Here is a 27,590-nt window from a genome sequence, read left to right as displayed (position 1 = left end):
CCACGGATAAAACTTAATCAAGACTGACATCTTTAGGGCCCCAAAAAGAACAGCAGGACTGCCAGGGCCAGACCGTCACTTTATTCTCTCTTTAAACATAGCAAATGGCATCTAATATCACTGCAAAAATACTTTGCCTGGGTAAAACAGTATGTATATACTGTACAAAGACATAAGTTTAATATACCTTCCTAGACGTACATTTATACACATAAACCAGCATAAATTAGAAAAGGGACAAATGGGTATATAAAATTCTGGTTACATACAAATCTGATTAAATTAGCATTTACATTGTGGTTCTAACATATAGTTTGTTAAATATAGCGATGTGCATACAGTACATTGACACTCCACCAGACACGAATTAAAACAAGGGGCTGGCGGGGCCAGGTATTCACTTAAACATATGGGAGGAAAAAGCAGTGGCCCACCTTGGATTTGATTATTTTCTCGTCTTGGGGATTCACAAACGCGTTCTTCGAAACTCCTGGCTTTTCCAAAGCACTTCCCAGCAGCTGTCCCAAGCGCGGATGTTTGCTTCTCATCATGACCTCTTCGCCTTGCCCGGCTGACCTCCACGGCACAAGATTATCTACCAAAATCAAAACAGAACGGCCTTACTTTTCCCAGCAACAGGCTGTGTTTCAAGTTGGTTTTACGCACATGGGAGGAGAAGGGGGAGGGATGTCCTGCAGTGTTTTACTTTCCATTCAGAGGCAGATTTGCGAGTGGTTTATTTATTTACTCTTCCCCCTCCCCAAATTTACAGTCCTGGGAACAGGAGCCATCTGGCTGGGTGATAAGTGTGTCCTGCCTCTGGCTGGGACTGGGCCGAGCAGGAATTCAATGACTGGGGGTGAAGTCCGTTTGTGTCACTAAGTCCTCCCAAAAAATTCATCTCCTGGCATGGCAGGAGGGGAAAGGTGTATGTGCCGTGCATCGCCGCGTCCCTCCGGGGGCTCCAGATGGAGCCCAGAGTTAAACATCTACACGTTAGACTGGATTAGGTGGGGGGGAAGCCAAGCCTAAGTATCAGCAAAACTTCTGAGTGAAAGAGCAAAGCAGGAGCACAACGAACAGGCAGCAGCGAGGACCCCGAACCATTTCACACTGGCCACTTGTGCTGCGGGACGAGGCTGGAGACCTGTGCCAGCTCCTCCTCGGGATCTGTCTCTCCAAGGCTTCAGGACCATCCCTTGCCCAGTTCCGAGGCACAGGTGTTGGCACTGGATTGCCCGTTTCCCAAAGGACACCAGATACGGACTGATAAGCTGGGCTTAATCCTGCAAGCCCCAGCTGCCCAAAATGCCGGTCTGAGCTACCGCGGCAGGAGCTGCCGTGGGGAAGGAGAGGCCAGTCAGGTTCTACCAAACTTGCTCATCCCCCGTGAAATGTGATGAGGAGTAGAGCTTCACTGCACAATCTATGGCTTCTCCTCTGCAAACAGCCAACTGTTCAAAAAAATCACTTAAAATCATTAGTGTCTCATAGCCGCGCAACAGAATGAGCGAAACGCCGTCCGGCAAACAGCGAGGAGGAACTCGGGCAAATAGCGGTCCCATGGAGCTGGAGATGCGTCTGCAACCTGGTTGCTTAGAATCACAGAATCATTTTGGATGGAAGAGACCCTCAAGATTGAGTCCAACGTTCCCCACCCCTGGCACTGCCCCATGTCCCTGAGAACCTCATGTCCGTTTGTCCAACCCTCCAGCGATGGTGACTCCAGCACTGCCCTGGGCAGCCTGTTCCAATGCCCCACAGCCCTTTCTGGGAAAAACTGATGTGAAAGATGTTTTTAAAGCCTATCTGTGTACCAGTGAGGGGAAGCTGCCCTTGCGGAGCTGACCGCTGTCTGCAGTCCAGCCTGACTTAATGAAATGGCTCTTTGGATAAAGCCTTCACATCAACTCTGGTCCCAACGCCAACAAGCTTCAGTGTGCAGCCACATGCAGGACGGCTCATGTATGCCTAGAAATGCACCAGGCAATCTGCTGGAAGAAATCACCTTTCCTACTGAATCCCAGAAGTTTTAATAAGATTCCCTGGCTGCGTTCCTCCTGTCCACATGGGCCATCTTGCTTGCTGAATCCTGGAGGATTTATTTTGTCAAACCTCACCAAAACTGTTTGGACCGTGCCTGGGTGGGCAGAACCATGATCACAGCTCCCGAAAGCGGAGCAGGATGAGTGGTGCACACACCAACAGCTCCCGACAGCGCTGGAAGCCTCCCCGGCACTGCAAAACCCACAGAGAAGTGGCAGCTGCTGGGGCAGGTCACCAGAAAACAGCCGTCATCGCCGCCACTGTTTGCAGCCAGAGCTGCGTTTGCTCTTCCCGTCCCTTCTCCTCACTGAGGCTCCAGCCTGTGTCCATCTCAGCAACACCCGAGTCCTTTCTGCGCAAGATCACCAGCAGAACTGAAAGCTCTTAATCCACCCCAGCGATGGAAGCAAGAGGCGTTCACTGAACTTGTTTAACCTCGTGCAGCAGGATCCCTCGGCAGCCCTGGCACCATCTGTAGCAACATCCACATTCGCTCTTCTTGAGGCCACTTTTTATGAGCCCTCCTCGGGCTTCTCATCTCTGCTCTGATCTGTCCCTCCTCCCGTTTAATGAAGAGGCAGTTTTCAACCATCAGCAGCAGATCTGATGTTAGACTGAAGCTGCTTTTCCTCGCTCTGAACAGCTCTGAAGTCTCGCTTGAGGTCAGGGGAAGGCAAGATGTTTCAAAATGGAGAGGAACTGCTGGGTCTGAGCGCGGCTGTTTCTCCAGAAGGATGTCCAAGTTCAAAGCCACACTCGTGGCGTGGGCTGCGGGTGAATATTCCATTTTGTCACAAGTTTTGAGGTTTTTAAACATCCTTTTTGTTGCACACTGGAAAACAAACAAAACCCTTCCCATGTTTCCGCAAAGCAGAATGCTGTCAAAACATTTTTGTTGGATAAGGTCAGGTTTTTCTCTCCCTCCTTCTCCGCGCAGAAGTGACCGATGCCTGAAACCCCCCTTGAACGCGTCACTGAGACCAAATATCTCAGTGCTGAGAAAACAGCGGAGTTCAGTGAAATTCAGAGCATCAAAACATCCCGAGCAGCAAACGCCGCGGGAGCCAGCGCACCAGATGCAAAACACATCACCAGCAGCACCGGAGGGGCCAAAGCAAAGTCCCACCTGCGGAGACCCCACCTGGAAGCTAAACCGCCGCATCGGGGAGTATTTTTGGAAAGCGCCTTCCCTCCCACGCCACCTCCTCCCTAACGCTACACGTGTAAGCGGCTCCGTCAGGTTAATTACTTCGACAGATCAAAGGCTGTTTAACGAAGCTCCTGCTGTTGGACCACGGGGGTTTGGGGCGGGAAGGCTCGTCCAGAGCCGCGGGACTCCTGCTCGCTGGCATTTGCTTGTCCCCAAACCACACGTTTCAAGAGCAGGTTCGGCAGAGGATTTTTCTCTGGCCCTGCTGCTCCTTCCAGGGACCTGGGGCCACCGGATCCTCCGTGGCCACAGGACTTTGACCAGAGTGGGGACATTTTAAGTATCTTCCTTGGGTAATGGAGAAGGACAACTGGAAAACTCTGGTTCTCCGTTTAGAACAGGTTATGTTACAGGTTACAAAAGAGAACTGGGCTAAGGTTGAAGTGATTTGAGCTGGATTTAGGCGGTGTTGTTTCAAAGGGAGTCACGAGCTAGTCATCTTTTATCTAAATAACGCTTTGCATCAGTTGATAGGGAAGTGCCTCACAAAGGTCGGCCTCAGCATATGGAACAAATCCCGGGATCCCGATAAAAGTCTTTGCTTCCTCCTCCCCTGGCAAAACTCCAACAGCAGGATATGTAAAAATGGAGTAAGGGATTGGAAAGTCTGCCAAGTGTACAACTTGAAATCCATGACAATACTCTGCTGAACGAATGCATTACTATTACAAAGATGCTGCTGATTACAACCAGATCACAGCACGGTACCAACATCTGTCCATTTAGGGGTTAGATGCTTAATAAATGCACGTGCAATAGGAAAGGGAGCTGGAGAGACACTGCCAGGCATAGGTTAGATTTTAAAAAGCCAGTATCTTCTTCCAATGGTAACTGAAAAAGTGCCATATAAAATTCATAAAACTGTTTAAAATTGTTATGCCTTTCATGTTTGTACTTGGAAAAGGAGTTTTCAGTTAGCCTGGAAATGAAGAGCCTGGTGAGGTTCAGGTGTGTCCCAGTTGCATTCTATAAACTAATACTACTGACTGTAAATGCAACCCGGAGTATTATGGTTTTATTTCTAAACAATGGTATTGGTCAAATTACAGGTATTCCTGGTAATACTAGTAATCTGCACAGGGCACAAAGGTTTGATCTGGATCTGAATGCCATTCTGGATCAGCACTTAATTCAACAAGTTTGTTCAGATCCACCTCTGACTATTAGGGTTGATCATCTCTGCCCCATCCCCAGCTGCCACTTAGTGGTGGGTGTCATTTTCCTGGCACTGTCCCTATAACTTAATTAGTTATTTTAGGCTTCACAGTGAGCTGGGACAAAGTGGGGGCAACAGTATCTCTTCTGTAAGAGGTTAATACTTTCTTCTTATCATGAGGGCTGAATTGCAGTTTTAGGGGTCCCGAATGCTCACAGGAGGAAACTCATTCTCGTCATCGAGACACACTGGTCCAGTTGCAAACTCATGCTCTGGGATAACCTCTCCTCGCAGGGCACCACCGTCCTCCGAGTAACCTGTCCAAGTGAAAACACAAAATGTTATGGAGAAACGGATGGAAGGAGTCTGGAAACAACCAGCAAAGCCACTATTTTATCACCTTTTCAGCACAGAGCTGCTTTCTCTGGCTTTTTGGCAGATGTCTGGGGGATTGTGGAGAAGATGTCTCCAACAACACTAGAGATGAGGGAACGGGCTGCATGGGGCTCCTGTGGCACAAAATTTCCTCCACCTACCATGAACATAACCACCAACTTCAGAATAAGATCCACATCTGTACATGGACCTTTAGAATCAGGAATATAATGAGACAGTCACCCAGTCTTCTCCTGCAACAATTTAGTGCTGGCTTTGTTAGGGTGAGGTGTAACAGGTTTGGAAGAATCTGCAGTGATCCTGCCACAAAAAAATCGTGATATCTGACTTCTACACCCAGAGTTTCAGCCCCTGGAAACCAGCCCAGCAACAGCCGCTGCCTGGCAAACGGTGAAGCTCGGATGTGGTCACCGCTTCACTGCCGAGCCCATTTGCGGTGCAAGGAGGAGCAGCGCTGGCCAGGGGGCCCGGGAAGCAAAGCAGAACATCCCTGGCCTGTTTTGGGGGGCAGGAGATGAAGCGGGTGAGCTCCAGAATCCTGCTGCTCCAGTCTGCACTGCACACGTGGTGTTTCTGGGTGAACCCTTGGAGGTTGGGGGACTTTCCACTTTGTCCCAGGTGGTTGTTTTGCTTCTGGCTGAGGAAGGGGCAGACGTGATGCTTACCTGGCATGGTCGAAGTTGAAGGCACTGAACTTTGTCTGGCTACTGTTGCTGCATAAGATTGAGGTAACGGAGGCTGAAGGTCGTTTTCTTTGTTCTCCTCCATCTTTCCTGAGCCAAGCAGACTGCACAGGAGCAAAAGAGGGGAAAAGAATTAGTCCCGGTCTTGACCATTCCTCCCCCAGCACCAGCGAAGACAAGCACGTGCATCCACATCTCCTTGCAGCACATCACCCACCGGCATCCCGGCATCGCCTGCAGCCCCGCAGCGCTGCAGAGGAGAGCGTTGTGCTCTCCAAGGAAAGCAGGGGGGAAACAGAAGATAGGGAAAGCACCACTTGGACTAGAGGACAATGCTGGCACAGGAATAGAAGGGAACAGATTGACCACAAAAGCTTTAGGTTACAAAGGCAAACAGTGTTTCTAATCACAGAGGGGGCTCCAAAGGGCTTCCAACAGGAGTGGGCTAGATGGAAAAAGCAGCCCTGGCTAGTTCAGGATGGAGTTTGAGCAGAGATATAGTTATGATGTAACGTAACTCATGACCCAAGGGCCCTTTTCACTCCTCCGATGCTCAAAGGAACCCGCAGACGGAGCCGGGCCGCTCGGGGCCGAGGCGGCCGGAGCACGCTGGACAGCGCAGCTTTCAAGTGCCTTTTGTTTTGTGGCTTTTTAAACAACAACAAAAAAAACTGCTGGCATTTTCCTGGCTGTCGGCCACCTCCCGGCTTAGAGCACATGTTACATCCCACCCCACCCCAAAGGCTTCACATCTGGAGCCAAGTAGCCCAGATGTGGGGGGCGGGTTGGGGGGTGAGGTTACGTGCTTAATCGAATTTGCATACAAAGCGGAGAGCGGCGGGGAAGCCTCTGCTCTGGCACCGCACGCCTGCAGGCATGTCTGTGCGGGTTTGTGTTTAGGGAAGGTCTCAGCGTTGCTCCACACCATCCTACCCCCAAAGTCAGGTCTCCAGCACCCAGTCGTGCCTGGAGAAGGTGCTGTGCTCTCCTGCCACCGCGGTGCTCAGCGCTGCGCTGCCGGACGCATCTCCTAAGGAACCGCCTGCCCACCTCTCGAGGCTGAGATGCCCCACAGATGCCTGGGGATCTGAGATGTCTCTGCTCTCTCCTGCAAGAAGCCCCATGTCCCCACCTGCTGATATGGTTCCCACCCACGGCTGTTGGATCAGGCAGCTAAAATCACAAAGTCACTTCTAATGTTCTTGCTCCTACAGCTCGATTTTGTACGTTCAGGTGAAATTTCCCTTCATGTTTTAAAAGATCAGCCTCTGTATCAGATGTGTCTGGAGGAACAGTTACCTGTGTTTCTTAATTAATACACACTCCCCTCCATCTTGTGGGTCCAAGTTATAGATATAGAGATGTCCATCTGATGTAGTCACCAACAGCCGAGGCAGCTTCTGAATCCTAATGAGAAAAGCATCGTGAGCCCAGACTGCTCGCACACAGACACAGCGCACAGACACAGCACACAGACACAGCACACAGACACAGCGCACAGACACAGCGCACAGACACAGCACACACACACAGCACGGCTTGGGTGCGAGATAAGGGGCCAGGGTGCTGGTGTTGGGCAGAGATAGTTGTGTCTGCTCAAGGGCTGGTGTGGCCGAGGGGCTGCAGATGTCAATACGTACGTGGAAAGGGCACAGATGTTCCTTTGTCCGGAGATGTTGAGGCGGACGGTGGCAAAGGCTCGATCCTGGTTCATCATGCCCGATACCTGAGCAGGGAGGTAGTTGGTCGCAGCCTGGAACATCTTCCCCATGTAACCGCTCCAGGTTGGAGGCTCTTCTGGCCGGCTGAGGGGGTCACAAAGCGGGTCAGTGGGGCTACCGCCAGCAGCCGTGACAGAACAGAGCGGGAACAGCCAAAATGATCCTGATCTGACACGCGAAGGCTTTCTTTGGAGCACACGTTGTGCACCAGCGTAGCTGGATACCCGGGCAGGGGACAGTGGCAGCTCATAAACCCAGCACAGCCAGGAGATGGGATGCAGTCTGCAGCTTTCCCAAGGAGCAAGCCCCTCAGGACACAAAGCCAAACAGTTTGCAGCTGGTATTGCTCCTGGACAGCACGGGGTGAGGAGATGGAGCCCAGCCGGCCAAAGCGCTGCCTGCCCTGGGGGAGGCGGGTTAACCCAGGCTCACCCCCTCACCTGTCAGTGAGATGCTCCAGTTTAAAGATGTGCACGGTCTCGGTGTTGCTGGAAGCGCAGAGGAACTGGGAATCCATGCTGAACACCAGGGAGCTGATGTTCACATACCTGAGGCCAAGCAAAGACAGGACCGGTCAGTTCATGCTGTTCAAGGAACGGCTCGGCTTTGCTCACAGAGGACAGGAGCTCCCGTTCAGTAGGTCCATTCCTGAAGGAATGGCTCTACTGCACATATCTGGTGGAGCCTGCAGAAGCGCAGCAACAGCCCATCCCCGCCACTGAGACCTGGGCTCTGCGCAAATGACTCAGTAGCTTCAAAGCACCCCCTTTGAGAGGGCAAGAGTTGGGCTGATAACTTTGGGGACTTCATTATTTCAAGTAAGAAACAAGGAAGGACAGTAAACGGACTGAATCCACCTCTGTTCTCTGCAATCGCCCTGTTCTGTAACACACTGAACTGAATCACTGAACTTGCCGGAGGCAGCTGGGCACAGTGTGGCCGTCTGGCACAGTGACATTTCTATCTGAGATACTTGCTCTTGTTTTCTTTCTGCAAAAGATGCCAAAGCCACCAGGATCTGACGTTGCCCCGTCCCTGTGTTTACATTTCTGCTTGGGGAGCCCTCTGTGTACTTGTCACCAGCAGAAGAATGAACTGACCTTTTCATCCCTCGCCGGAATTCATAGAGCTTTTGCCCACCAGGAATGGAAAATACACGAATGACTGTGCCCTGCAAAAAATGCAAGATGGAAAGATCACGCAGGAGCTGGGCAAAGAGCGCCAGCCCTTCCTCTGACACACCCAGGAAACTCAGGCCATGCAAAGGCCCCTCCTGTTTGCCAGCCGGGATCGATTCAAACCCGATACGCTGGCCTCTTACAAGTCAGAGTCCTTTTATTGCCCCTCCTCTGCTGGCTGTGATCGAGAACAGGCAGCTCAGAGTCCTGCTCTCGGTGCCAGCGCGGGCAGAGGGCGCGGGCAGCGGGGAGCTGCTCGCGGAGGTGCCCACTCACTTTTTCGGAAGCGCTCGCCAGCTTCGAGCCGGTGGAGTTGAAGGTGAGAGCAGCCAGAGGCCCGTCGTGGGCAGGGATGGTGCAGGCTGTTTTCTGTAGGGCAGAAGGTAACGTGAGTGCAAAGCGACACGTTGCTCCCCAGACTGTGTAAGGGCATTCCCTGCAGATACGGATTCGTGGGATCGTGTCGCACTTGTCATATCCCTTCAACATCCTCAGCAGTTATTTCTGCCCTGCCTTGAGCTCAGCCCTCACCTGTTAGAGCCAGTGTGATTACAGAAAGCTCATTGCAGGGGCAGAGGTCTCCAGCTCCACACCTTTCCAGGCTGCGGGATTGTGACTGTGCCCTCTCCAAAATCTGGCATTTCTTTGTGCAGAGCCAGAGCTGCTTTCCCTGCAGTTCTCCTGGCTGCACAGCAAATCCTGCCGCAGAGCCACCGCCGTGACGCCTGCGGGGAGCCCAGGCCCTCGCTGGTACCTCTGGCAGCAGCCGCAGCGTTTTCCCCCGCGCTCTGCTCCTCCCCTGCTGCAGATCTGCAGCACGTACCGAGCCACAGCATTATGTAACCCACAGCATCCACAGCAGATCATCGTGACCCAGCCAGGGACACGTTTCCTCAGGGGGAGCTTTGGACACCTCGCCCTCTCCGTGACTTAAGGTCCAGCATCCCTCCCAACCCACGAGCTGGCAAAGGGGCTGCTCCAGGTCCTGAGCTGCACCCAGAGCAGCTCCAACCCATCCTGGTCGCATCAATCCCACGCGATACGCTGCTGCATCCCCTATAGGAACCCCATATAGAACCCCTGTGCCAGTGGCCTTTGGGCTGTGGGGTAACAGGTCACGTTTCCCTTAATATCCTGTCCTGGGAGGTGGATGTCCTGATCTCAAAGAGGCGTCCAAGCAAGGGGGATGGGGAGCGTGCCAGCCTCACGCAATTCCCTCGCAGCCAAGCTCGGTGAAGTGTATTTATTCATCCCTCCCAAAGGCCCTGTTGGCTTTGCTGTGGTTCTGTTTGTTTTCAGTCCCTGCCGGTATCCAAACGGGCGAGCTTCACACTTACCAAAGTATTTCCATCGTAAAGCGCGATCTCTCCGCTGGTCGCACTGCCGGGATAAGCCAAGTAGGAGTTGGCGTGGTTGATCGAGAGAGCGCACAGACCTGGCAAGGCGAGAAGGACGCAGCTGAGGTTGTTTGTCGCTGGAGGATGGAAAGCAGAAAGGCGGCCACGGACACGGTGGGGGGTTCAGGCTCTGTCTCATTTTGGGGCAGCGCTCGGCACCGCTGCGCGCTGGCAATGCCTCGGCCGTGGGGACACCTGCTGGCACGGGACAGTACGGCTGCCACCGTCCTCCCCAAAACCCTGCTCAAAGGAGCCCAGGTCCTGCTTTTGGGCATGGTCTTGGCTTCTCCCCCTTCACCACCCACTTTGAGAAGGTGCAAGAAACACAGCAGGGGACAGCTGAGTCTCAGAGTTCACAGAGCTCATGCCCAGGCACATCTGGGCACCTCCAGATGTGCGCAGGGTGTGGGTGCCGGCTCAGAAGCTCCGATGAGCAGCGGCTGTGGGGCTGGGCAGCGCCGTTTCCTTTTTCTCTCAACAGAAAAGGGAAGCAGAGACGGGCAAAGCAAACACCACAGTTGTACAAGGAGTTTCTGGCTGACAAGGAACTTGAACGTAGCTAAATTTTAACCACAGGAGGAATTCTCCCCCATAACAGCCATCTGGTTTTACGCCAACAGGAGTATAAAGGTTCCCAAACATCCCTTTCAAAGTGAGCAGGAATTACGGGATGAGACAGGGATGGATGGATGTGTCCATCCGCTCGGCCCCCAGGTGACCTCGGAAAAGAGCATCTTCCTGCCTCTCATTTCTGTCGCTGTCTGAGCGCCCACCCCGGTGAATCGTGTCACACGCACACGGGTCTCGCTTCCTGCACCACGTCCCCACAGTCCTCCAAACCCGACTCAAGGCTCCACCATGACCCGAGCTTCCTGGCCCCCGCCGGGGGTCCCACCTTGTCCCTCGTGCGGGGGAAGCCGCGTGGTTAAAGGCTGCGGGGGACACTGCCAGACACCCCAAACGTGCACGTCCGTACGCAGGGACGCGCACACACATGCTGTGCAACCCGCCGTGTCAGGACACGGCCCTGGCCCGGGGAAGGATCGGCTGGAGCTCTCGTTTTAGGTCATTGTTTATAACTAAACAAAGAGACCGCGGCAGAGCCAGGAGCTGCAGGATCGTCCAGAGGCCCCAGGGATCCGTTCGCCATCAATCAATCAGAGGCATTGACATCATGCACACACCGGGGAGAAGAGGCGAGGCAGCAGCAAAGTGCAGGCGAGCAAAAGGCACCCGAAGAGGAAGGGATGGGAGGAAGGCAGAGAGAACCCAGAGACTCCGCTCATGATGAGCAAGGGTATCTTTTCAGGGTGGTTTTCCCCCAGCCCGGGCAGCACGAGGGGATGAGCGCAGCCCTTTCTCTAAGCGGGGGATCTGGAGAGCGCTGGAGCTAAACAAAGCAAGTTCTGAGTGGCTGGAGTGAGTCACCCGCTGCCTCTGCTCCCGCCTGCCTGGGAGAGGCGGCCGGGAAGCCAGGCCAGGGGAAAACACAGATGCGAGTGTTGCGGGCTGACCTCAGGGCCGAACAAAGAACAAGGATCACAAGGGACACGGGCAGCCTTTGAAGATGCTCCTCTGCTCTCAGTGGCTTCACAGTCCCGGTGAGGGTTGGTGCACACAGCAGCAAGCTGGTTCTGCTCAGGATGGCACCTCTGGAAGTGCCGCATCACAGGTGGATTCTTTCAGCAGCATGGAAAAGAGCTACCGCATTGGAGGAGCCTGGTCTTGCCCCAAAGCCAGCAGGTCCTGTGGGAGCTGGGGCTTGGGGGAGCCACAGGAGGTGGTTTCCAAAGCTACGGTTGTCTCCAAGATGTGCACCCATGCGTGAGCGCTGCAACCCCCTCAGTGCAAATCCTGCCCCTGACATGAGCCACATGGAAAACAACGCACTTGAGCACACATGAAAAACACGTGTGGGGTTTTTTCTTCTCCTGCACAGAGGAGGCTGGAGCGAGAGACAGGTCCTGGCCAGGAACAGGGATCCCACTGCGACTGCCCGGTGGGCGCGCAGCAAATCCCGGTCCTTACTGTGCCCTCGGCGCACACTTTGGGGGGTATCACACCTACTGTGTGCTCCTACACCCCTTCACCACCGATCCCCGCTCCGAAGAGGGTTGTGCAAGGAGCAGTGAGGCTGGTGTGCTCACGACACGCTGGCCTCGGGGTCACGCGTGGGACCAAAGCAGATGGCCCAGGGACGGAGGTAGCACGCGCGGCACAGCACTTGTCACTCAGCTCATTGCAATGACAGCTGCTGCGCTAAAAGGGTTTAAAAAAAAAAATCAAGCCCGTATGAAGCCTTGTGATCCGCAGCAGCTTCGTCGTGGCCCGGCGAGTGCTGATTGCTGTCGCTCTTAAACCACAACCTGATCACCCAGCCCCACTGCAGAACAGCTTCAGGCCTGGGTATTCCTGCCCTTCCTGCCACTGCCGGGCTTTTTTTTAAACTTTAATTATATTTGCAGTATTTAATATGTTTAATCCACATGGAGAAGCCATCTGTTGAGACCTGAAGTAGGTCAGGGGAGCTGCCGGAAGAGCAGCCCTCGAAAGCCCCGGAGCGTGAGCACATCGGTGACTTCTCCATCAACCCGTGTGACGATGCTGCAGCCGGGACCGGCCGGGCTGTCACAGCGGCAGCGCCGCTGCGGGCGCTCGGCCAAGCTTCCCTCTCCACAGCTCAAAATAGCTCCTCTCCCAGGAGCAGGAAAGCCGGATTCGCAGAGAGGATCCGCTCCGCAGCCACCTGCCCTGCCCCTCGGGTCTGCAGCACGCGCGGAATCATCGCGGGGCGGCCCAGGAACTCCCTGGCAGGGACTCAGCGCTGCGCCGGCTGCGTTTGCTGCTCCAGGTGATCCTCACAGCGCTGAGCACTTTGGGAGCTGAGCCAAAGCTTGTCAGTGAGCACAGAAGCTTTCTACCCTGGCGTTATGTCCATGGGCAAGAGAGAACCTCAGGTGTGCGGGAATGCAGAGCTCGGCTGGAGCTTTGGTCTGGGGAGCAGAGACAGCACGGGAACCTCTGACTGCAGGACATGGTGAAGGAAGGGCAGGGAGCCCCGCAGGGAGAGGGTCAGGTTGTTATATGTGGAGGGAAGCTACAGTCCTGGCCTGCCTTCCAGCTTCCTGGTTGTGACAGAGAGTAAAGGCCGATCGTGGGAAGCTGTGAGCTGCACAGACATCCCGTGCGAGGACAGGAAGGGATTGAACCTGGGAGGTGAAGTCAAACCACGCTGACCATTTCTGCTCTGTTGGTGCATTTGCTCAGGACAAGGCAGGGTTTTGCCCAGCATAAGGCAGGGTTTTGCTCAGTACAGAGCAGGATTTTGCTCAGCACAAGGCAGGGTTTTGCTCAGTACAGAGCAGGATTTTGCTCAGCACAAGGCAGGGTTTTGCTCAGCACAAGGCAGGGTTTTGCTCAGTACAGAGCAGGATTTTGCTCAGCACAAGGCAGGGTTTTGCTCAGTACAGAGCAGGGTTTTGCTCAGCACAGGGCAGGGTTTTGCTCAGTACAGAGCAGGGTTTTGCTCAGCACAGGGCAGGGTTTTGCTCAGCACAGGGCAGGGTTTTGCTCAGCACAGGGCAGGGTTTTGCTCAGGACAAGGCAGGGTTTTGCTCAGGACAAGGCAGGGTTTTGCTCAGCACAAGGCAGGGTTTTGCTCAGTACAGAGCAGGGTTTTGCTCAGCACAGGGCAGGGTTTTGCTCAGCACAGGGCAGGGTTTCTGCTCTCCCAAGCCCAGCTGACTGCTTCCATGTATTTCTGGCTCCCCGATACTGAATTAGGATCCACAAACCACAGTCTGGTTTAAATTCTCACATGAGTGTTGTGGCTCTGCAAAGCTCCTACAGAGCTGCTCTCTGCCTTTCCCATGCTTACCTGTTGGATTTGGAGGCGTATCCAGAATAGTCTTCAAAAGCTTCATGTCCTTAATGTTATGGATGTAAATTGACTCCTCCAGGCAAACCACCAGCCTCTGCAAGGACACAAGGGACATGCACAGAAACTCACTAGCACAGGCACATCTTTGCTGTCAGAAAAAGCTCAACGGGAATTTCTCACGCACTGAAACGTAACAGAAACACGATCTCTTCTGCTTCCCCATCCCCTCTCACTGAACAGCCTTTGATTTTGTATGACTCTGCTTTTGAGAGCTGCCTGTGTCTGGCCTTGCGGCAGAAAGCAGATAAAACATCTGTTGCTTCTCTGTGACTCTAAGAGCTGATTTTCCACAAGCCCAGGCCCCAGGAACAAGAAGATACATCAGCATTACACCTCAGCTGCTGGGCCTGGATTACCATCCATTCCAACCTGAACTTTTCTTTGTGGTTCTTTTCATATCAATTTACTTTTTGATCATAAAGACCAGGCAGCAGAGAGGCTGCCAGTCAGCATCCCTACAGATGGGATTATATGTCCCTTGCCCCAACTTCTTCCTGACTTGGGAGTGAACATTTAGGTGATGTGCCTCCCACTGCTGCTAAACCTACTGCATCCGCTCAGCAAATTAATGTTTCTTTTTCCGTTTGGCATCAGCAGGCAAGAATCTGCTTTATGTGCCCTGAGCTGTGCAGCGGAATTGCATAAAAACCGAGTTGGGAAACATTTGCTCAGCGGCAGTGACAGTGGTTAGCGTTTCACAGTGAGTACTGACACCACCTCGGCACAAGGGCAGGGTATTTCCAAGTTAATGTGCTTGTAGCTCTTGTGCCGAATTCCTCAGGAACACCCCCCCGCCCGCCGCTATGGGAGGAGCTGCCAAGCGATGGGAGGAAAGGCAGAAAGGAAAAAGGAATCTGAATGTTATAACCTCAGCACTGGGCCGTCGTCTCCGTGACCGCTCAGCTTTGTTTCCCAGCTTGGTCCAGAGCTCTGTGTGTTCCCACAGAGGCATTTTTGGGGGGTTGGGGGATTTGGGCTTTGGATCTGTCTGAAGGGTTGTGCTTTCTAAGTCCACCTACGTTAGTGCCAAGTGTCCAGAAGTGCTGAAAACCTCCCAATAAAACCATAAGGCCAGACTCCATGCATCCTGAAGCTGGAGCACCCAAATCCATGTCCAGGAAGCCTCCACCTCTTTAGAAATGAGGCCAGTTATTTAGTATCTAAATGCGGAGCTTAGTCACTAACTTGAAACACCCACATTAGAAAACCTTCGCCTTGCTCCACCATTACTCTCGGATCAAACTCTTTCCCACTTCTATTCCTGCTAACCACAGCATCTGGGGCTGTGTCAGAGCCATTCTGCATTTCCAGGAAGACTTTGCCTTTTCTACAGTAACAGGCACCAACTTTCTAGCGGAGACCGTCAGAGCCGTATTTATACAGCTGATTTCGGCAAAGCCACCACGTGCTTTCCCAGAACTCCAAAACGCGCTGCTGTTGATGGGACAGGTGTAGGGAGGTTTCCAGATGATGGCAAAACAGCCAGAGCGAGATATGTTGGCACTGACAGGGACAAAATCCAGGAAAGTGATGGGGTGGGAAGTGAGCAGGCGAAGAAGCTCCCCAGGAGCTGGGGAGGGCAGGTTCCTCACTTTGAGACAAATCCTGATCTACCTTAACACACTTCAGAGTTATAATGGAACCTGAAACCAAGAATTCCCACAGATCAGCGACAACCGAGGGACCCGTTCGTTTGCACAGTGAGGATTTCCCCCAGAGAGGTCAAACCGAAACACGCACCAGTTGTTTGAGACCTGTTCCTGGTTTCCTTGCCGCTGTTTTCCTGTGTTAATGCCTTGTACGGGATTTGGCTTTCTGTGGACTTTTAATGAAGTGCAGCTTTCACACAGAAGCCCAGGCAAGGGATTCAGAGGTCACAGCGCAAGCGTAACCCAACTGCCACCGGTTTAGATCTTGAACGTACATTGAAACACCGATTTCTCTTCTATATACCCAAGTACCTGTAGCATCTTTTGATCTCTCCAGGTTTGTCTGGAGCCCAGGATTTGAACCCAAGCTCATAAAGCAGCCAAGGAACACAGATGCACCGCAGGGCCTGTGCATCATCTTCAGGCAATATTCAGCGCAGCACACGGGGAAAAGCCTGAACTTATTTTATTCTCATGCTAATCTCCTAGAGCTGCTAAGCAGAACCTCCCAGTTTATTTTTACACATATACATCTATCTGCAATCCAAAGGAAGTCCTTATTTTGCCAGCTCCGTCGTAGGCTTAAGTGGAAAAAAATCAATTTAGGCCAGATTTAATTGTAGTACAGGAACTTCTGGTCAAACACAGTTTTACTGGAAACTCAACCCAGAGTTTCCTTATGGGAGAGCTTTACTGCAGGACTCGGTGTTGCTGAGGAGAGGCTGATTATATACAATTACACAGACTGCTTATTTCTTCATTGTAAAACGTCCTCTGCTTCTTATGGCATATATTTTGAAAATTATTATGGACGAGAAGATGACTTAAAATCCTCCAAAAGGGCTCAGGGGTTCATGAGGCTGTGTCAGTTCAGGGAATAACACTCTAAAAGCCACCTTCTAAGTGGCCTGAATGTTTTGTACACCTTTAAAAATAAAACCAAGCCGCTAGCAGTACTGGAGAAGCAGCCTTTCGCCTCATGCACGGAGTTCAAGTTACTCCTGGGTTTTGTTACCGACTTTGAAGGTCTCATTTGCAACCAATGTGGCAGAGGTGGGACTGAAGTCAGGATGTGGAATCCCGGGGAGGGAGGAAGATGAAAAGGTGTTTTTTTGGCAGAGCTGCGTGCTGAATAGGCAAGAAGGCAGACAACAAAAAGCCTTTGTGTACCTGCTAGGAAAACAAGGACTTAGCTCCGCCTGACCGAAGCAAACAGTTGTGGTAGATCCACAGCCCTCCTGCTCCTCTGTCAGAGGTCACCGAGCCTGAAGTGGAGCTGGGCAGAGAGGACAAGAACCGACCCCTCCAGCCCCACGTCTCTGTCCCTGTGCAAACCCACCCAGGCAGCGGGTTCCCAGCTGCAAAGTCAACACCAGCAAAGAGCCAGAGTGGGACAAGTCTGTCTAACCCACCTCCCCGGCTTCTTACCTGACGGTTCAGCCGGATGGACAGTATGTTACTGGAATAGCTGTAGTTGCAGATCTCTGTCCCTTTCTTGAAGTGGTACACATTCATTTGCTGTGGCTTGGCATGACTGACCACAACCACAAGGCTGCTGGAGAACAGACGTTCCACGATGTAAACATCTGGGATTTCATCTGGGAACAGAAGGAAGGCAAGACAGAGTCTTTAGCTTGGCTCATGGCTGGTTTGTTTGCAGCAACCAGTGACACTCGGAAGGGAATCGGGTCGGAAGACTCAGTGTGAATGTGTTCAACATCTGCTTTTCTTAAAAATTTCTCATACCTGGCACAAAGTGTTTAGGTCAGAGCAGGAAGGAGTTAATGAACTTTCCCTTGAAGGCAGAATTTAAGTCAGTCCCCTTTGACAGTGCTGTCAGGGCCCTCCAGCTGAAGCTAATCCTTGGTCCTCCAGCTGTAGTTAATCCTTGGAAGGGTATATAAAAAGGAGGAGCTCAGCTATGGGAGAAGAGGATTGGCTTGGTTGGGGCCTTTCCTGGAGGGTGTAAGCAAGCTGGGACTTTCTGAGGTAAGGAACAAGTTGAGTGTAACTCACTGTTTATTCTCCATGGTGCCTTATTTCTCCCAGTCCCCTTGGGGAATGCTGCTCTGTTTAATCCCTCCCTGTCCCTGGGGCTGTGGTGAGCTCTGGTGTGTCTTGCAGAGACCATGTTTGGGACACCTCCTGTTGTGTGGAGGAGGCACCATTGCAATGGTCCTGGGGGAGCTCTACCTAAATCATCAGGGGCTGTGACTTGTGGTGTTGATAGTCATGAATGGTGGCCAGTGCTTGGGTTGTCCTGCACTGCTCCTGTCACCTCCAGAGTGTCACCAGCAGGGATCTGTTTCTCTTTGACCCTTGGTCTGACTCTGGGGGCAATCCAAAATCCTAAATACTTTTGAAATATGTCTATGGCTTGTTGCTGTATAGCAGCTGAGCTGCCCTGGGGGATTAAAGAAGAAAGGAACCTGGACTCTGTGCCAGATAATGCGGCTCTCTCTGGTTGCCAAGGCTTCCTCCATGGCCAGCAGAGAGAGTGTAGCATCTCCCAGCTGGGAGTTGTATCTTGGGTGCATCTCAGCCGAAACACTTCTGGCTGTGGTGTGACCCAGACCAGAGTACATGCTCTGTGAGGCCTGTCTTGTTTTGGGCTGTGAAGCCATTGCATGCTGCTCTGAGCACAGCTAATAGCTGAAAGCCTGCTGTGAATGACCTTCTTACATGGAAAACCTGTTAAAAACATCTTGCTTGTAAATACCACATTGGGCTAAAAGCCTGTGAGTTATCCAGCATCCGTGCTGGGAGTCTGCAGTCTCCTGTCTGCAGATCTGAAACATCCTAGTGCTGAACTACCTCTGAGCGCTGGTTTGTAGGAGAAACTGCTGCTGTCAAACTGACAATAGTGAGAAATAAGCTGGACTCTAAACTTGAGGGACTCCTTCAACTTTGAAGGTATTGCTGGCTGTTCAGAAGCTTCTCCAAGGCTGCAGCTCACTCTGAAGGCTGCTGTGCACAGGGCAATAACCAGAACTGTCCCTCTCTTGATGTGTGGGTACAGCAGGAACAGATGCCACATGTGCAGTGGCATTGAGCAGGATCAGCCCCTCCAGGCAAGCTGAAGTGCAGTAACACAGGTAAAGTCTGTCAGCTCATATTCCACCGCAGCGAAACAGGAGACTTACTGCTTTCATGGACCTGGTCCAGTTGCTCCACAGAACTTAAGGAGAAAAGCCTGTATCCAGTTGTGGTTCCAATTGCCAGGGAGCTGCAAAGACAAGACAAAAAGCTTGTTAGCTTAGATCTTGTGGCCTCCAGGTGACAGCAAGAGAGTCCCTGCATGCAGAGGAAAGGTGTCATTTCTGGCACAGTGATCCATGAAGGCAAGACTTCAGTTTCTACTCTCACCCTAAAGCATGGAAGGTGACAAACCCAAGAATCCTGAGGTAGCCTGTAGAAGAACCCTGATTTCTGCGGGCTGTGGGAGCTTTGCTCTCGCTAACAGCAGTGTGTGCAGGCATGTAATGCGAGGCACAGCCATGCCAAGCACTGGCTCTGCTCTGCTCCAGATATAGCAACCAGCAGCATCTCAGTCTTAAATCAGCAGCTGGCCCAGAATACCAACGCAGAGCGTTTGTGGCAGTGACCAGCGGGTTCACGTCAGCACCACGTTGCTGCCCATCGAAATGCTGTTTGTTTTAGACACAGTAAGCGCAGAGGTAATGCTATTGCCAGGTGTGAGTGGTGTCTGTGATTCTTATCTCATAGCCTGTGACCTGATCTCGGCTCTGGACTGTGCAGTCGCTCCTGCTGGATGGTTGTTGTCCCACTTGGAAATGGTTCTCAAATGATCAGTTTGGAAGCAGGTGAACCACAGGGAAGGGTGAGAGGCTCCCAGAAAACCCTCTGTCCTGGGATGGTTCTTTAGCACCGGCTGCTCACACAGAGCAACTGAGTCCTGGGCAACCGGGCCACTGACAGAGTGGCCACAGGTCAGGGGACAAAACCCCTGGGCAAAGTGACTTCTCCAGCCATCCAAAAATGCTCCCCTAGCTGCTGGGGAGGGAAAAAACGGCGATTCCTCTGAATTTGCTGCTTCCCTTGGGCTCCCAGAGACCCAACCTGGGGCACCGGAGGGTGTTTATGGGGAGCCAGGTGCCCCCAAGACGGGGCCGAGGGATCCCCCAGGGCTTGGAAGGGAGCGAAGAGCCTCCTCCGGGGGTCACTCCCGAAGGGCCGGCCCCGCTCCGAGCCGTCCGGCCCCGCCCGGCCACCGCCGCGCTGCCGTCGCTTCCCCCCTCGCCCCGCGGCTCCCGCCCCGCTTACGTGCAGTCCTGGTTGTAGGAGAAGCAGCTGAGCACCGCGGGCCCCCCCGGGGCCTCGGCCGCGGCCTCCATAGAGCGGGCGCGGCGGCTCGGCCCGCTCCGGCCCCCGCGCCGGCCCCGGCCCGCTCCGCCGCGCAGGCGGCGGCCAGGGGCGGTGCCGCTTCCCATTGGTCAGAGGGGCCGCGCCATCTGCGGATGGACGCGCGGTTTAACCTATCCGCGAGAGGCGGATGAGACGGCCCCGCCTCCAGGTTTAGCGGAGCCGGCTGCGATTGGCTGGCGGCGGTGAACAGCTGTGCGTGGCCACGTGGTGATGTTGTGGTTGCATCAGACGAGCGCGGGCAGCTGTTGGGGAGGGGGGGGCACATCTGGGGGACGGGGCACATCTGGGGGGGCTCATCGCTGCCTGCAGCGGCTTGAGCGGCGTGACAACCGGGAAAAGGGTTGTCTTGCCGAGGGGGACACGGAGACAAGTGGCTGCGGGGGGGGGCCGGGTCTGGTTTGGGGAGGCGCGGTGAGGCGCTGGGGCGTGGGAGGGTCCGGTAATGCGGGAAAAGTGACGCTGACACCGCTGAGTCGCTGACCAGAAAGCAAGACAGCCCTCCTCTCTGCCTCCTTGGCTAAATGAGTCTTGGAAGCATCGAGTTTTTCCCGTTTTCACAAAATTTACCCTCTAAACTTACAGCGTTTGTGCACAGAACAGCTTCATTCATGTGATTAATGCCACTGCTACCTTGTGGGGTCAAATCTACTGCAGCAAATACAAAGAAAAACAAACCCCAGAGCCAGACGTTAAATGACAAATGTTCTAGAAGCCAGTACAATGACATTAACAGTGCACAGAAACGCAGGAGTAGAGCCTGCAAAACCCCTAATTAGATGAGTAATCCTCATGTGAGTGCTGAAGTCATTGGGCCTCGATCACTTGATGTGCACCACAGGACTTTTGGAAAAAGAGCCACATGTAATACCATCCAAATGAGGCAGATTCCATGTGGACACATATATCTGCCTAGATTAATCCCCCTTTGCAGCACGAGGGCCTTGGAGTGTCTGCAATATTCACCTGTTATGGAGTTTAAGACTTGCAACTGTGATGATGATTGATTTTTTTTTTTTTTGGGAGAAAGTATGAAAAGAGCTTCAAAACAGCATTAGCTTGGAGCGAGGCTGATGGCAGATCGTCCCTAGGACACGGAGTACATGAGCGACACTGCGAAGGCAGCAGGGGAATCATCTTAAATTCATTGTGTTTAGGGGGTAAATATCTTCTATTCATAGGGGCCTAGTGGGAAGCTCTAATAAAACCCCCAAATGAAACAGAAAAGCTGGCTGTGTGTGTCCTGAGATTGTCCCTGTGGATCAGCATAGCTTGATTTTGAAACAGCGATGTCAGATGGAAAATGAGGTTGGAGAGCAGGAAAAAGTTCAAAACCAAAACAGAATACCCAACAAGCCAAAACAGGGAGTCAGTGCCTTGTGTTTCAAAAGAGCCCCAGTTTCTGAGCAACTGCTACAGCTGGATCTTTGCTGCTTGGGTAATCACCATGAGCTGGTTTTAAAATGAAGCCTTGAAAAAGCAGAGCCACAAAAATATCTGAGGCTTGGGCAACGTGATTATTTTTGTAACTTGACTGATGCAACCCCGTTGGTCAATCTTCCTTTCAGCCTACAATGGCTGTTTAATTAGCAGAGGTGGGAGAAACAAGCAGTTCTTGTCCTCTGCTACAGTGTGAAAACCTTGGAGATCTCGGGATCTGTGCCCTGGCAAATGAGGGCACTTGGGCTTTGGGCATGAAGCAGAAGCTGAGGTCTTTCTCATAAAGAAATGAAGTGTTTCTGATGTTTGGAATATAAAGAAATAGCTAAACTGGTTTTTCAGGAACACAGCTTTGGAAGGAGGCAGTAGTTAGGGTAGTAAGATTCTGAGGTTGGTCTTGGGATCTGGGCATATGTCACACCTGAGGAAAGCAGAGGCGGCAGAAGGATAGTTCTTGCTCTGATGTGTGCGTTTGTTGGGAAGAATATATCGGGTTATAAAGGGCTGTTCCCTTTCCTGACAATCCTGTGACTGCAGTAACCATTAACAGTAACAACCTCAACTCTGTCAGGAGCTCTAAAACCAGTCCAGAGTGCAGCCATCTGATTGTGAGTATTTTTCAATGCGGAAAACTTTGTATGACAGATGTTGGTTTGTGTTCTCCACCCTGGGTGTTTGTATTCAAGCCTCAAAGAGGAAACGGAGGTGAAGAAGCTGGGAAATCGGCCGCAGTGCCTAGAAAAGCTGCTCCCCGCTGGGGCATCCTGTGTGTTGCCCTTTGACAAGAGAAGGTTTAGGTACCTGTGGACAGCTTTTAAGCTTTTCCTGGGCTCGGTGTTTAAATTCCAGCCAAGCTCTTCCCTCTGAAATAAAACCCTGCTCCTACTGATAGGTCTGGCATTTGAATGAAATCTGCTACAGAAAATAAAAGATCTTGACAGGGGATAAACCTGCTAAATATCCTTCAGTGGTATTCATGATAACCAGGAGTCTTAAGGGTCTAGAGCCTTCCGGGGGAAGAACAGGCAAAACGTGAATGTTTAATAGGGAGAGCAAGCATTTCTCATAGCAAGGAAACCATCTTTTGCATGTGAAAGGAATGGGGACAGGTGGCACATACATATTTGTTTTGCGCTTATCACCCTTCCCAAGTGGTATCATGATCCTGGAGGAGGAAGAGGAGGTTGTAGCCCAATGTTTCAGGGCTTTAATAGCACAAACTGTCAGGACCAGAACTGCCTGTCTCGGCTGCTCTAAGAGCTCCAGGCAATAACTGCTGCCATCTGGTGCCATGAGTCCGGCTGCACACGCCGTTCATGCTGGTCCAGCATCGGGACACAGAGAAATTTCTACATGTTAAATTGAGAGAACAGCTTTTGCTTATGCTTTAATTATCCAAGGGGTTACCTGCACCTCCACCAGCCTTCAGCAGGAAAAAACACTGACTTTGGAGAAAGTCAAGTAGTCCTGCTAATAAAGTGTTATCTAAAGGAATGTGGAATTTATACCTTACATTCTTCCATTCCTCTCTTGCTTTGATGAGTTGTTTCTTGTTTACGTCAGAAAAGTTGTGGGGTTTGTTTTGGGGTTTGCTTGCTTGTTTTTAGTACAGTGGAAAAGCGAGAAGTGCAGAACTGGAGACTGCATGTGTCAGAAGTCAATTTGAGTTTTGAAGGACAGTGATCATAAGATCCAGATCCTGGAGAAGTCATCAGTTCAAAGGCTTTTTTGATATCACGATTGCTGTATCAAATGTGAAAAACTGGGGTGCCAGGGAAAGAAAAACAAGGGGCAGGACACATTTGTGACAGTTACCAGCAGATTGGTTTGTCTTGCTAATTTGTCTGGACAGGTTCTAACCCAGTGTGGGGAGGGGACAGGGACGCAGTGTCCGTGCCATGCACGTACAAGCAGTTTCAGTGCACTCTAGGTACAGAAATGGGGAAAGACGCATCGAGACCTCGAGAGCCATCTGCTGGCCCTGCCAGAACCAGGGTGACACAAGGACAAGAGCAGCTGTGCCCAACGCCACTGCCAGTCTGGAAGTCACCAGAGTTTTTTGAGCTTTGCTGCTTGTAGTTTTTCTTTTCAGTTTTTGCTGCTGACCCTGAGCCAGGTTCTGCTGTTTAATGAGCAGCCCCTTCAGCAGCCTTTGCCAAGGTCAGGGAAGAGCTTGCAGCCTAATGCTGTGTTTCCTTGTCAGTTGGATTAATGCTCCTTATCTCGTCCTCACTCTGGCAAACATCCCATTTCCCTAACCAGTATTAGGACATCATGATTACCCTGGTAATGGATTATCCCGCTGGAGGCTTTCACAAAATGGGTTGTCGCACTGCTCGCGGGCTGAGGGTGGTGGATCTTCATGTCTCTTTGGGCGCACACTGGACTTTTAAAAAGCCTTGGAGTCTTTCCAGCTGAGAACCATAAGACCTGGACCACAAGGAGTAGAGGGGTTAAAAGTGGAAGAGGGGGTGAGAGAAATTTTTGCCTTCCACTTAACTCTTAGATACGGGACTAACTAACTACTCCGTAATTACCTAAAGATCAAGGAATGTCCTGACATGAGAGATCAGACAAGTAACATTGCGAGTGAAGGCTGGGTGTGACCAGCTCGGGGTGATGGGGGGATGCTGGAGGGGTGATGGTTCCTTGCCCGAGCTCCCAGCATGGAACTCAGCCCCATGACCTGGGCGACTTTCTCCCCTTTCATAGTAGAGGAGAAATGGCCCAAAACATGGGTATAATAAATACATTCATAGCAGAAACAACTTGGTTCTTGTTCAGAGAATGCAGGGAGGCATCTATGCTGCCCGTGGGACGTCTCTTCATCTTGCTCCTTCAGATTTAAGGGGTTACAGTTGGAGGCTATATCGTGTTCCTGCGGGCACAGCATATGCCGAGCAAGCCTTAGTTGACGTTCCAAAGACTTATTGTTTTTAAAGTGGGTTCCTTCCATCTGGGAAAATGTTGTATTATCGTGGAGGGGGGAGGGAGGTGGAAACTTGCATCAGAAATCGCTTGATTCTGCAGCCAGTTTGTTAGATGTCGGGCCAGGCATTGTTTAGATGTCAGTCCAGACCAAGAATAGTGGATCTGACCGACTGTGTGGTGTGCTTACTTTGCCACCTGCTTTTGGGGACAAGCGCATAAGCAAATAGCTGTTTTGAATGCTTTTATATGTCTGTTTATCTTGCAAGAGAGCTGTGCCACAGCTGATGCTCAGGGAGGGAGCTCTCCCCAGACTGCCGCTATGTTAAAAGCACAGGAACTGAGGATTCTTTTCAATGGGGGTATTTGTTACAAAACAAGCACTGGTAGTATTTCGCATGCGTTCCCGGAAAAGAAGTCAACAGTAGCTGCACACCATCTCATTGCTCTTTAATTTGGTTTGCGTCAGAGAGATCTTGAAGTCAAGAATTGCATTTGCAGATGCTTGGGCAGTTCACAAACCACTGAAGCTGCCCAGAGGTTGTATAAAGTTAACGATGCAAAACACAGACTGTTCACGTCCAAATGGCAGAAGGCAAAGAGCTGCCGCTCTCCCATCTCCTTCCCCCTCTCTAGGGGACCGAGCCTCACAGGGTCTTTTTTTGCTGTGCTCTGCGTGCTGTTTTCTATCTTCCAGCTCTCTAACCTGCGGGTTTCCCACTGTGCTGATCCTCGTCCTCGCTCGGAGCTGAGGAGAGTCCTTGAAATCCTTCACACTTGTGCACAGATGCCTAAGCAAGGAGTTCACAATAATTATTTTCAGGAGTGTGCTTAGAAACTTCTTGCTCCTCTTTTGCGGTGCAGGTTAATTGCTGGTCTAGACACAACTCCTTAGGTCAGAAGAAAGGACATTAAGTTCCAGTTAAACATGGATGGCAGAACATCGTTATCTGTGTTAGAATTTAATCAGGGTCCTGTGGCTTTTTCCAAGTGTCATTGAGCCCGTCCTGAAGCACAGGCAGGAGAGCTGTGTGCCATACCTCAGATAACGATGGCACCCGGGCTGGCTGCGCTCTTGAGCTGTTCGGCATTTATTCGGGAGCTAAAATGTTCCCAGCGTTGCCCCTGGGGTGCTGGAAGCCTTTGGTTGGAACCACGCTGAGCGTCTGAAGGGCTGTGCTGCAGCAGGCACGTCCCGCAGATGTCCGTGGGTCCCCCGACTGGCCTATCTGTAAGATCTGGGCACTTCAGGGCATTAGTTTTATTTTCTTTTTCTTGGCTCTTGGTTACTCTGTTTTGAGACTTACCAGTCGTTTTCTTCTCCTTCAAAGTAACATATGGGAATGATTTGAGATCTGCTGCTCAAAGCAAACTCGCTCTGCACTGGGGCCCGTTTCACACAACCGTCTGCCCGGTTGATGTGCAGCAAGACCAAAACCGGCTTCCACACACCAGCTCCCAGGGTCCAGAGTGGTTTTTAGTTTACAGCACAGGTCAGGATGGGGTTAGAGGAGGAAGCTCGAGTGCTGTCTTTCAGACTGTGTGTTTTTTTGATCCTTGGTGCTCCTTAATTGCCTTTCTTGTGGCAAAGTTACAGAAGTTGATACCAGATTTATTTACACTATAACTCATGTAGAGTTTCAGGCTCCCTGGCAGGAATTGCGTGTTGCTGGGTGCTGCGTGGCACGTACCCTTGTTTTCTCCTTGCACGCAGGTATTCTGACATGTCACACTGACGTGTTACCCTGACGTGTCACACCAACAGCTGCCAACTGTCAACTCCAGAGCCTGGCCTGGAACCCAGCAGCCCTCAAATAGACTATTGTTCAACAGGAATACATTTTTTCTGCCTTTTGGCTCTGAATCTATGGCTTTTCCTATGAATCGCAGTGTATAGTCTCAGTGAGCAGCAGCAATAGGTGGTTATTTTCTATGCTAGTTAAAGCTTAAACAAAATACAAGAAGATGTGCCCGAAGGACACAGTGTGAACCCTGCACCGACATTGTCACAGCCCACAGTGAGCTCACAGGTTTTAGTTCCATGGGCTTTCTGATTGCTGGTCGATGTGGATTTTAGGGCTGTTGGGGCTAATTGCAGTTTCTGTTGGTAGAAGATGCTTTTCTGTGCATCTTGGGAGCCTGCTTGGGCATTAAGGATGATAGATTTGCATGATTTAACGTGTAAAACTGTGTGTGTGGGACAAACATTGGATGCTTCGATCTGACACTTGTTTGATTCTTTTGCTTCTAATGGCTTGTCTGAGATGGTGGTACCTCATGATATTAAATTGGGATGGTATCTTCAGCGAAAGAACCCTGCTGTTAGAACAACTGTGTACTGCAGCGGATAACACTGCTCAGGAAGTGTGTTTTTTTGTTCCGTGCACACAGCAGGGGTGGAATTCTTGTATACTCTTATTTCCCAGCTCACGTAACTGCCTATTCCCTGAGCTCCCCAATCGCTGCCCCGCTGTTATTCCTGGCAGACTGCGTTTGCTCACGGAGGTATTTTTTCTGGCCCAGTGATCTATGATTTGTATTTATTATTTATTTCCTTGTTTTCCCTTCAGGTGGATCCAGTGGCTCCTCAGCATCTTCAGCTTCAAGGTACCCCGGTGTCCTCTCCCCATGTCATCCTCACTGTCCCACGCACAACAACCTCCTCACCCGCTGCCTTGTCCCTGATCTCCTTCCCCTCGGCTGACCCGCCGCAATCTCACATCGTCCTTGCTGACTTTACGTCTGCAGGACAACACTGACTCAGCCAGTATCTCTGTGGGGTTTAAATGATTGCGTGGTGGTGAGCAGAACAGAAATCCCTGACTTCTTTCCTTCCCAGCGACCATTCTTAGCTTCTATTACTTGTTGATCACCGCGTTGATAAATAGCACCATAAAAATTAGAGTAATAAATTTTAGTCTTTGTGAGAGCTTCTGGGAAGCTTTGTTAAAAAGCAAACAAATTATCTTCCCACTTGGGATGTTTCAGATGCTTTTTTGCAGACAAATTTATTGGTCTTTTCTGAGACCAGGAATATGTAACCTACATGGCTTAGTGTAGGATGGAGATGAGCCAAATGCCTAAGAGTGCTGAGGTGGCATTATTGCTCAGTTGATAAAATAGCTGTGATGATCTTGAAGAGAGCTGCTGGTTCAAATAATGAAAATGGTGCTTTTGGGTCCCTTATGAGGGTGAAGCAGAAGTGGCTAAACACATAAACCTAACAGTAGAGGACTTCACAAAAATGAGTGGATACACTGGTCCAGGTTCTCCATGGCAGTTAGATAGTCAGCTCCTCTTAACTTGCAGGGACCTAAATATCTGCACATTTTCTTCCAGGATCTGCCTAGAAATATCACACTTCAGGCAGTGTTTCTTCATTTAAAAACGAGAGCAATCAAGCTGCTATGACTTAAAGTCCTATCTGCAGCTTTCCGCAGGTCTGTGCTGTGACACATGATGA

At 51.5% G+C, this 27,590-nt stretch overlaps 1 protein-coding gene across 3 annotated transcripts; it reads right to left on the bottom strand.

The window, feature by feature from the left end:
* Positions 1–59: 59 nt before the first annotated feature.
* WIPI1 (WD repeat domain, phosphoinositide interacting 1) lies at positions 60–19,811 on the bottom strand. Of its 3 annotated transcripts, none has more exons than XM_082067031.1 (13): positions 19,661–19,811; positions 18,520–18,602; positions 16,805–16,974; positions 13,665–13,761; positions 9,728–9,825; positions 8,667–8,759; positions 8,313–8,383; positions 7,653–7,760; positions 7,132–7,296; positions 6,791–6,898; positions 5,474–5,595; positions 4,576–4,729; positions 60–595 (listed from the first exon to the last, which is right to left on the bottom strand). In XM_082067031.1, the coding sequence occupies exons 1-12, from the start codon at positions 19,729–19,731 to the stop codon at positions 4,608–4,610; spliced, it is 1,308 nt and encodes a 435-aa protein (XP_081923157.1). In that variant the 5' UTR covers positions 19,732–19,811; the 3' UTR covers positions 60–595; positions 4,576–4,607. The 3 variants fall into 3 exon arrangements, with proteins under 3 accessions (XP_081923157.1, XP_081923158.1, XP_081923156.1); XM_082067032.1 differs by having other exon boundaries at positions 4,580–4,729; XM_082067030.1 differs by having other exon boundaries at positions 4,629–4,729.
* Between the last annotated feature and the right edge of the window lie 7,779 nt (positions 19,812–27,590).

The sequence above is a fragment of the Streptopelia decaocto genome (genome assembly GCF_964273445.1).
Source record: "Streptopelia decaocto genome assembly, chromosome: 16".
Lineage (NCBI taxonomy): Eukaryota > Metazoa > Chordata > Aves > Columbiformes > Columbidae > Streptopelia > Streptopelia decaocto.
The sequence above is the reverse complement of the archived record's forward strand: the minus strand, read 5'-3'. Positions and strand labels throughout refer to the sequence as shown.

What these genes read in the sequence shown, in the direction of transcription:
- WIPI1 (XM_082067030.1), bottom strand. Translation starts at nt 19,731, where the DNA reads ATGGAGGCCGCGGCCGAGGCCCCGGGGGGGCCCGCGGTGCTCAGCTGC. An exon ending in TTTACGATGGAAATACTTTG is followed by an intron (nt 8,760 to 9,727) that starts GTAAGTGTGAAG and finishes TCTGCCCTACAG; the next exon opens with AAAACAGCCTGCACCATCCC. An exon ending in TTCCGGCGAGGGATGAAAAG is followed by an intron (nt 7,761 to 8,312) that starts GTCAGTTCATTC and finishes GCTTGGCCTCAG; the next exon opens with GTATGTGAACATCAGCTCCC.